The 9,907-nt window shown below is 41.6% G+C and overlaps 1 protein-coding gene across 1 annotated transcript; it reads right to left on the minus strand.

Moving 5' to 3' along the window:
- Positions 1-299: 299 nt before the first annotated feature.
- adamts1 (ADAM metallopeptidase with thrombospondin type 1 motif, 1) lies at positions 300-9,534 on the minus strand. Its single transcript, XM_043701393.2, has 9 exons — positions 8,735-9,534; positions 7,855-8,280; positions 7,508-7,640; positions 6,871-7,038; positions 5,550-5,836; positions 4,868-5,054; positions 4,511-4,689; positions 3,754-3,929; positions 300-2,881 (listed from the first exon to the last, which is right to left on the minus strand). Exons 1-9 carry the CDS (start codon positions 9,266-9,268, stop codon positions 2,143-2,145), a joined length of 2,829 nt encoding a protein of 942 aa, XP_043557328.2. The 5' UTR covers positions 9,269-9,534; the 3' UTR covers positions 300-2,142.
- Between the last annotated feature and the right edge of the window lie 373 nt (positions 9,535-9,907).

A 9,907-nucleotide genomic window follows, 5' to 3' on the forward strand; every position in this document is an offset into this window, starting at 1 on the left:
ACATCTGTCTTTGATAGGGAAATGTATCTCATGTAACAAATCACTTTGAAGTTCAATGTATTGACTGAGGTTCAGTATTTTCTTATATTAACAACATTCCACAAATAGAAATGAGATGACAGGCCAGTTAAATTGTTTTTGGCTGGGAGAAAAATTTAGGACAAAACACTGGGAGATCTCTGTACTTCTTTTCAAATAGTGCACCTTCAATCAAACTATTAAAAATTATAAAGCCAATATGAAGATTGGAGTTCATCACTGCACTTCTACATGTAGCAAACACAAGACAGACACAAAGATTGAGAATTCAACCATTTTTATTATCTCCTAGTGACACATTATACTGTATAAATAGTCTAGTCTTGTTAAATGTTCTTTGTTCCTTTTTAAAAAAGCGATAACTTAAAGATTATATTATACAAAGCTTTACAAAAATAAATAAGTTTATTTGAAATCTGTACAAAATGCTGATCCTTCACAGAAGGGATTTAATACTCTTACTTATAAAGTACACCATATTGGCCTTGGTGTTGGTTTAATATTTACATTCCTCATGTAATTGCGGATTTCAAATCTGTAGCTTTGTATTAATAGCAGCTTGTGTATAACATAGTTTAAGCTGTTTTGTTTTATTTCTTAAATAAGATAAATCTTGCCCTTCATCACTGAGGTAGGTGGGGACTGAATTGGTCAGCAGGTGAAACTATGACTAGTATCAACCTGTATATCAGGACCTTAGGATATTACTTGACAGTACCTTGAAGCCAGGATAATATAACAAGAAAATCCCTTCTCACACCTACAGATCCCAAACTAAATTTTACCCCGCTTTCCAAAGTACTGGCTCTTCTTGGGGGACAGTTTTCCATTACTTTGTTCTGTGACCATCCTTTACTCTTTGCCTAGGTTCACACATCTTATATGCATCTGGCTGTGGGGGCATCTCATCAAGCCTAATCCTGTCCCCACAAATAGCAGTTGCAGCAAAAAATCATTATCTAAATGATCATTTGTGTTAATTCTGGATGATTTTCCAAATACCCCACTGAAGCCTAGAATGTAAGGGCAAATGTGAAGTCTTGATGGGTTGCTAGTTGCAAACATCTAACACAGCTCTCATTCCAAGGTTCTGTTCCCACCTTTGGTTTTTCAGTATTATATCTAATGCCAGGTAATTACCATCATTCCATGCAACGACTTAAGGCAGAAATTTGTACAGTTTTTTTAAAAGTTAGCATATGCAAAATAAACTGAACTTGACCTTGCAAAACAAAATGGGAGTCTTGTTCATAGCCACAGAGATTGGCAGGTGTGGACCACAGTATTTCTAATTTTTTATTATATTCATCTGTGGGACATGGACATTGTTGGCTGGCCAGCATTTATTTGCCCTCCACATTCCAAAAGCTTGAGACTGCAAGATCATCTTGATTTGAGAGACATGGGTCACAGGGTGAAGGGGATAATCAACTAAAACCGGCAAAACTGGGATTGTTAGCCTCCAAATTGTGAAACAACAATTAACTGATACTTATTCTTCGTACCAATGGCAATGATAGATATTATTCTGCAAAGGGAACACTAATTATAACAGCTAGTGGTACAAGTATCCGAACCACCTGTGAACTAGCAGAACATTCTAGAAACTATCTAAAACAAAACATTCTTGCAATTTCCAGGGATTGTGTTCTCTAAGAGAATGAGAGAATATATTGTTGCAGGAAAAACAGAAAGAGTCCTGTGTTCTTTCATTTGTAACAAAATGTGGTCATGTAAGTTCGCCAGCGGCACTCATGAATTTGGGACTAACATGGTTATCAAAGAATGAGGAAGACCTGATTTCACTGTCAACAGTGAGAGTTCATGGTTTTAAAAATCCATCGCTAATAACTAAGACAACTACTAACTTGAGAGATAAACAATGCTAGCATTGCATTCTCAGATTAGCCCCAGTCCTCCTCCCCAAAACATTGTCCATCTACTTATTGGTTATGACTAATGCAAACATTCATTGTCAAAGGGAAAATGGGTCAAACGATTATCATGTTTCACATGACAAATGGATTGGGAAACCCTTATTTTCAGTGCATTTAGGATGAATTAAAAAAAAGATTTGAATTGTCTTTCATGTTTGTTGATTCCTTAGCTACAAGCTTGGATGGTGCAAAGGCCAATCAGATGTTTTGGTTTTTTTGAAATGTTGCAGCTCTCCTGTGGTAGCACCTGGCCATCACGCATGACACATTTCAATGACCTTTTCTTAAAGCCTTTCCCACATGTCTTAGAGCAGGCTGACCATTCTCCTAACAACCACCGTGGGCAGGGGATATCAGCACACAGTTGAAGGTCATCAGGCTTCAGTTCTTTCACACAATCAGTGGCTGGTCTCCCATAGATGTCCATACATTCTACTGCTCTGTGTTGCCACCCTCGACCACATGACTTGGAGCACTCTCCCCATTCGCCAATAACCCACTCAGAGGTTACTGTTTCCTTTATGGCATTAAAAGACTCCTTTTTCGAGTTGGGTTTAGTTGGCTGATGCTGCAAATCTTTCTTCGCGAAGAATGTAAATTTGATTCTTGGCCGCAAAGAATCTCCCACGGACAGTACCTCAACAATCAGAGGTTCCTTGAGGGCACCATAGCTACGAATTCTTTCTAATGACACAGAAGAGCCAGTGTATCTCAAGATTGCGCCTTGATATGAAATGTCCTGTTCCACCGTGGATAAAGTGTATTCCCCATTGAGGAGGTATGTACCATCAACTTTTTTCAATGCCAGATAGTTGCCATCATGTCTTGCACCACGCAGACTGCGCTGTTTTATGTCAATATTCGTTGCCCCAGCTGGAATGGTTACAACCTCTTGGTAGCCAGGTCTACAGAAACAGATTGAAAGAGAAAAAGATCAAATTAATTTGTTGGCTTGCAATTTTATGTCAACTGAAGCAAGAACTTCAGACAACAATATTCCCATTCTTCTTAATGTCTGTCAACAAAACACTAAATTTTCTCTTTTTCTGCCTTCCTTTTCAGAAAAGGTAAATTGTATGGCATCCATTTTCACAGGTGACAATAATCCTTTCGTCATTCTTTGACTATTGACAAGCTCATCACAGAATCATCTCTAGCTTCAGTTTTGACCAATATAATACCCACACATGCACATCACCTGAATGATGGTCAGCAACAATTGTTTGACTAATTTGTTTCTCCTTTCCCTTTTTTAGTGATACACGTGTCACTTTCAGTCAAAATAAGCCATGATTTATGACATCGAGCAGATTTTCATAATGATTCATTCACCAAACTTACTTCCCCAGTTTCTAGCCACCATGGGTTTCGTCCAGAATTGGGTAGCTGAGGTAGTCTTGAGTATCAAACAAAATCTAGACTTAAAGCTAACTATATGGGCCTTGTGTTCTACTATCTGAAATACCAGTTATTCCTAAAGCAGTCCAACATAAATTCAGCAGATAATTTCAAAACATTTCTTAGTGTTATCCAGCTAGAGTCACTGAACCTTCAGTACAACGGTTTAATGCTGGACACTAAGAATGATCATACGTGAAATAAATTTCTGAAATTATAAAAGGACACCAATTATAAATGCGTGAAAACTGGCATTCAATTTGTTTATGAAAATCAATTCAAAAACGTCTGAACATGAGGACTTGGTGCTTTTATACACTTGGGTGGATGTTTTACATTTAAACAATATTAGCAGCATAAGCAAGGAGTTCCTACTTACTTTGAACGGTCAAATGAGCCAGCAATCTTCTTGCATGTTAAGCCTTTGCCTTTACACACACCGCACTTGTCAAACTTCTTGTTGGAACCGATGACTCTGTCACAACCAGCCTTGACACATTGTCCTTGAATACATACAGACGTGGAGTCTGGACTACATGGTGTGCCATCAACAACCTGTGAAGAAAACATTAATACTTATTATTATTAATGGAGAGTAATATCCCAGTGGTTAAAGGAAAAAACACCAGAGTATTGGAGCACTAAACAGGAACTGGCCTTGCAACCTAGATTAGAATAATTTGGATAAATTCTCTGGAGATTGACTGTATTTTTCTTTTTCTTGCTTTTTTTTTAGTAAAGTAGATTTCATGACATGTTGAGAGTGTTGACAATGCATCAAATTACTGTTTTTTTTAAAATATAAAAGGGATAGGCTGTTTTTAGTTCTGCTATGGTTACTAAACTAACAGTTCACGTGTGGGGTGTTTGCCCTCATGCTCACTTGGAATAAAGGATCAAAATTTGCAACTGGCAGGTATAAAGCTCCTGGCAGGTGTGACTGTGATATTTATGACTCTTAAAAGATTTTCTGAACTCTATCGACAGCTTGACTCTTGTAATAGAGACATGACTTTTGCTAATCCTTATACACACTGGAGCTTGAACCAAGATCTCAGCAGACCTCTTGGTTCCTTTCTTCATATTAACTAGGGAAATACTGAAGGGAATGGTTAAAAAAAAATTGGAAAACATACCTTGGGTTGGAGCACAAAATAGTTGCCTGTGCCTTTTGATCGGCAAATAAGTTTGCATCGATCTTTAGGAGAGACTCCAGCATATTTTGGGACCCATTCAAATGTGCGCATTCCTCCAAAGGCGGCAGACTTTGAGAAGTCATTGTGCATCTCACATTGCTCTTCACGGAATGTTTTACCTGCAACAGAAACCATCAAACTGAAGATCAAAAACATTATTATTTGCTCAGTCAAAACAAAGAATCTGGAAAGGGATATTTGGCTTCTCAAACCCCAAATGCCAATGTTTTTGGAAAATAAATGATTCCCTCTTGGCCATTATTGTTGACTATGTTAAATGTATTGTACAAATCTTACCATTGTTAAAGGGGCAGTCCATGGTGTTGCATGATTTGTATTGGACCCTCTTTCCTTCACAGTATTTCCCACCGTTCTGTGGAACTGGATTATTGCAGTGCCTAAATGAGTACTGTACACCTCCACCGCATGTCCTTGAGCACTCACCCCAGGGTCCCCATGGGCCCCAGTTCCCATGAACTGCAGTCTGTTAGGAAAAAAGGATAACTAATTTAAAGAAAGATGAACAACACAACAAACAAAAAGTTAATTAGACAATGTTTCTCTCCAACCCAACACTGTAATTTTGTTTCTCCCATTCTTTATTTCCCCTTCTTAATTTGTCTTTTCCCTTGCCCGAATGGTGTTCATTTGGAATGCATTGCTTGAGAAATCATCAGCCTTTTAAAACTGATCAGATCAAAGATAACCCAATTCCATTTGTTGTTAGGGAGCACAAATGCAAGTGATAGCTAGGATGTTGAGGGTGAGCTTTCATACAGTCTGGACTATATTTAAACCCAAATCTTAATATGGATGATATTTGCTGAGCCTCTGTGACACTTCATAACCAGGATATTTTAGCAGGCAATGTCACAGAAGACAGTTACTAATTAACTAGAGTAGTAAATGAAACACACAATCAGGATAAAGTATGAACCTAGGAGGAACCAAAGCAAAATATGTTTGTGTAAATGCTTACACTATATTCCATCATGCTTGTCTGGTTAACACACTTTCCTTCCATGCACCATTTTCCTTGCCCACAGCTAGTACCATCAGCCCATGGGAAGTGCTTGGTTTGGCAGATGAGCATCCCACCAGACATTCCAGTGCACCACAGCAAGGAACATGTGTTGCCTGCATCAGGACAAAGCCTGGACTCTTCCCCAAAGGTGAACTGACACTGGCGATCTGCATCATAGGTGCTCCCTGGCAATTCACCAGGAAGCTGTAGAGGCTGCTGTGGTTTGTCCAACAGACATTCTCCTGAAAGCAGAGATGTTGACTGAATTTTAGCTTTATCGCAAATATTTCAGCACAACGCAAGATTTTTTTTTAGATTAGATTAGATGACAGTGTGGAAACAGGCCCTTCGGCCCAACAAATCCACACCGGCCTGCCGAAGCGCAACCCACCCATTCCACTACATTTACCCCTTTACCTAACACTACGGGCAATTTAGCATGGCCAATTCACCTGACCTGCACATCTTTGGACTGTGGGAGGAAACCGGAGCACCCGGAGGAAGCCCACGCAGACACGGGGAGAATGGGCAAACTCCACACAGTCAATCGCCTGAGTCGGGAATTGAACCCGGGTCTCTGGCGCTGTGAGGCAGCAGTGCTAACCACTGTGCCACCGTGCCGCCCACTTTGAAGACCTTTCAAAGGAAATTCACAATAAAATGTGAAAAACTCAATGAGAAGTTGAAAAATATTATTTTTTAATATATCATCAAATCACTTTAACTATAAAAGGGCGGCACAGTGGTTAGCACTGCTGTCTCACAGCACCAGGGACTTGGGTTTGTTTCCAGCCTTGGGTGACTGGAGTTTGCACATTCTCCCCGTGTCTGTGTGGGTTTCCTCTGGGTGGTCCGGTTTCCTCTCACAATCCAAAGATGTGCAGGTTAGGTGGATTGGCCATGCTAAATTGTCCATAGTATTCAAGGATTATAGGTTAGGTGCATTAGTCAGGGGTAAATTTATGACAATAGGGTAGGGGAATGGGTCTGGGTGGGTTAATCTTCAGATAGTTGGTGTGGACTTGTTGGGCCGAAGGGCCTGTTTCTACACTACACGGATTCTATACAAAGAGTTAAAAATGTTATACTAGTAATGGTTATTCCACATTACAATTTGTAGCTTATTAGTAAAACTAATTACAATTATAGTGTATTTATTAGATACATTATCCACAATAGTTGTTATATTTTTAATCAATTCAGTTGCCAAAGTTACATACTAAAAAAAAATTCCAGAAACATAAAGTTTACTTTTGGGCAGGGGTGTGGTTCTTACCATGCCCATTGTCCAGGAAGGAAGTGATCCTGTAAGCACTGCAGGCAGACCAAGGCTGGTTCCTATCCAAGTTGGAGAGTGTTGACGCCATCATGTGGGAATTCCCAGTTTTAGGAATGGTATTAAGACATTGCCATGTATCATCATGGAGCATGTTAAACACATGGCCTGGAAAGAGTAAAAGAAAATCAATCAAGTCTCAGATTATGCAAATATTTCAGTTACTTTAAGTCCTGCTGAATGACCCTTCCATACTTTGCAAGTCCCACCCACTTATATTAACTTCAGATGTACCTCAGACAATGTTGTAATGTACTGTGCCCCATCCCTAATATTGTGTAGAATGTTATTAATTCATGAAGATGTCCTAATTTCTCCTAAATCAAATTTATGGCAAGTAGTTTTTCAAAGTTAGACATTTTGTACTGTTACGCAAATAATATTTAATACAACTGATTTGATTTTTTAAAAAATGCTCAATGCATCTTTCTCCGATGTCTCCAGAAATTATATGAACTAATCTATGCAATAAACTAAGCCAGAATTACAAAACTAACACAAACAGCAGCTGGAACTCCATCTTCAGCAAGTAAAATTAATACAACAAACATTTACCATTGGAGGGTGAGGTACTTACCCAACTCGTGAGCTGCAGTGAAGGCAGCTTGCAGACCATCATCCTCAATGACTGAGCAGCTTCGCCTGGGATCACAAATTGTCCCAACATCAGCCATCCCCAGTGTATCACAAGTCTGGGCTCCACACAGATCCTTAATAAGGATAAACAAGGGCAGCATTTAGCAAAATCTTCAGGGAAATAAAGGTCAACTCTAAAAGCTGGCATCCTTCTTTACCAAGAATAATTTTTTTTCAAAAAGCCTACGTAATTCTCAAAAGATGCTTTGTGAAAGGCCCTCTGCATGCACATTAAACATATTTGACATGCATACTAATAGACATGTTTGGACAGGAGCCTTGGCTTACCGTTCTGGTGAAGAGTATAGCAGTGTCGTAGTGTTCTGGATTACGGTCACTGACTGGGTTGTGCTGCCTCTGCCAAGTACAGAAGTTCCTCAAGGTTAGAGCTGCATTAAAAGACACGTCAGGTCCTTTCTCCTTCTCATAGATAACCAGGATCTTCACCACCACCAAGCTGATGGAGTTTTTAATACTCGGATGCTTGTACAATTTGGCAGCCACTGACATTAAAGTGAGGAGATAGTGCCTGAGCCCACTGCCATGGAACTCTGCCATAGAATTGTCTGCCACCAGCAAGGTCTCTACATAGCGAGGCGAGGAGACAAACCTCTTGGCTCTTTGGTGTCCAGTGGGTTCTGGTGGAGTGGCCTCGGATCCAGACTGTTGGGTATCAGTGCTCTTCGCTGTCTGGGGCTCCTCTTGATCACTTACCTAGTTGATATTTTAAAAAAAAATGAAATTAGACATTCATTGAAAATAAAATAAAACTCTCAAGTTTCCCTCTGTAACAGAGATAGCAAGCTTATAGCAGGAGATGCCACTTCATGAGACAGCAGCCAGAATTGCACTCTGCTCGGTGGCTGGTTTTTATCTGCAGGCTCGGTAATTCAGGACTAAAAAGTGATCTGGTGAGCAGATCGAGTGCTTTTCAAACATTTGCTTTACAGATTGAACATTAAAAACGGTCAAGATTAGAGTGGTGCGGAAACGCACAGCAGGTCAGGCAGCATTAAAAAGGGTATAGATTCGGAAAAAAAAGTCAAGATGCACAGAGAAGCGGCATATGAGAAAGAGGAGTTTTTGGGGCAGGGAACAGGGAGTGAAGGGGGTGGGGGAATGTTATCTACAGTAGCAGTGTAGCCAGTGAAGACAGGCTGCTGCTTACCCCGCACTTGGTGCCGCCAGGTCGGTCTGAGGAGCTCAGACTTGTCCTGCGGATGAAGTGAGGCTGCATGTCCCCTGGCTGTGTCCCATTCACGGGATAGATGTGATACTGGGCTCCGTCGACCACGAAAGCGCCTTGGATGCCATGGCAGAGGCTGACCGCCGCCAGGGAGCCGGGCAGGGAGTTGACGGTGCCGGCGTAGAAGCAGCGGCGAAGGTCGGGCTCTGCCTCCTCCTCCTCCTCCGGGGTTTGACCAGGCTCAGGACCCCCGAGCCGCTGCAAGGTGACAACCGGCGCCAGGAAACTGTGATCGGGCTCCAGCTCCAAGTCGAACCGCTGCCCGAAGGCGTGGAGCCGGTAGAAGATCCTTTGCCCCGGCTCAGGCTCCTGACTGGCCCCGGCTCCTAGCTCCAGGCCCTCCTGGTCCAGCCGCACTGGGTAAGTGACAATCTCCTCCGAGGTCCCGGCCAGAACCTGCCCGGGCCCCATCCCACCGCATAACCACAGCCAAACCAGTCCGAGCACCGCAAACATCTTCCGGACACGCTGAGAGAGAGAGAGCGCACTCCAAAAAAAAACTGCCAGCCAAATTGCAAAGCAAAAAAAAAGTAAAATAAAAATCCCAAATTGGAAAAAATAAATCAATGCAACTTCTCAATTTTGAATCTGAAATCGCTTTCTAAAACAGTTGGAGGGATCACAGTTCCACTCTTTTGCAGCGAGAAAGTCTCTCTCTTATTAAGTTGCAGCAGAATTATTCAGTTTTGTTGCTCCCCATAAATCTGGTGGATGCCTCTCTGGTTTGTGCTGGACTCGCTCGCTCAGTGCTCCTTTTATAAGCCCGCAGCAGCCCTCCTCAGCCTCCAGCTGCCCCTTAGCCGGCCCCTTCCTTTTCCCTTGATCAGCGTCGACAGCCTATCCCAGCTCGGTGCGTAAGTGCAAACTTGGATGAGTTCAATCTGGCGCCCAGCCTGCTCTCTCCACAAGGGCAGTCGGCAAAAGAGCTCCGGTTTCACCGGGAAACCTTCAATGAACAAGCCATTTTCAACCTTTCGTTTGCACCTGCTTTTTTTTTGTTTCCAGGTAGCCCCCTTCTCTGGAAACACAAAACTACCCCAGCTACAATGTCACATTCACATTAAATCCCTCCTTTTTTTGCTCCTACAGCGTCCC

The sequence above is a fragment of the Chiloscyllium plagiosum genome, unplaced genomic scaffold, assembly GCF_037043375.1.
Source record: "Chiloscyllium plagiosum isolate Xiang-an unplaced genomic scaffold, Cpla_swu_hap1 HiC_scaffold_12, whole genome shotgun sequence".
In the NCBI taxonomy this organism is placed as follows: domain Eukaryota; kingdom Metazoa; phylum Chordata; class Chondrichthyes; order Orectolobiformes; family Hemiscylliidae; genus Chiloscyllium; species Chiloscyllium plagiosum.

Bases quoted from the DNA above. Each gene is read 5' to 3' on its own strand.
- adamts1 (XM_043701393.2), bottom strand. From the start codon at position 9,268: ATGTTTGCGGTGCTCGGACTGGTTTGGCTGTGGTTATGCGGTGGGATG. The intron at 5,837-6,870 runs GTAAGAACCACA...CTCTGCTTTCAG, and splicing joins CTTCCTGGACAATGGGCATG to GAGAATGTCTGTTGGACAAA. The intron at 3,930-4,510 runs GTATGTTTTCCA...TTTTCTTCACAG, and splicing joins ATTTTGTGCTCCAACCCAAG to GTTGTTGATGGCACACCATG.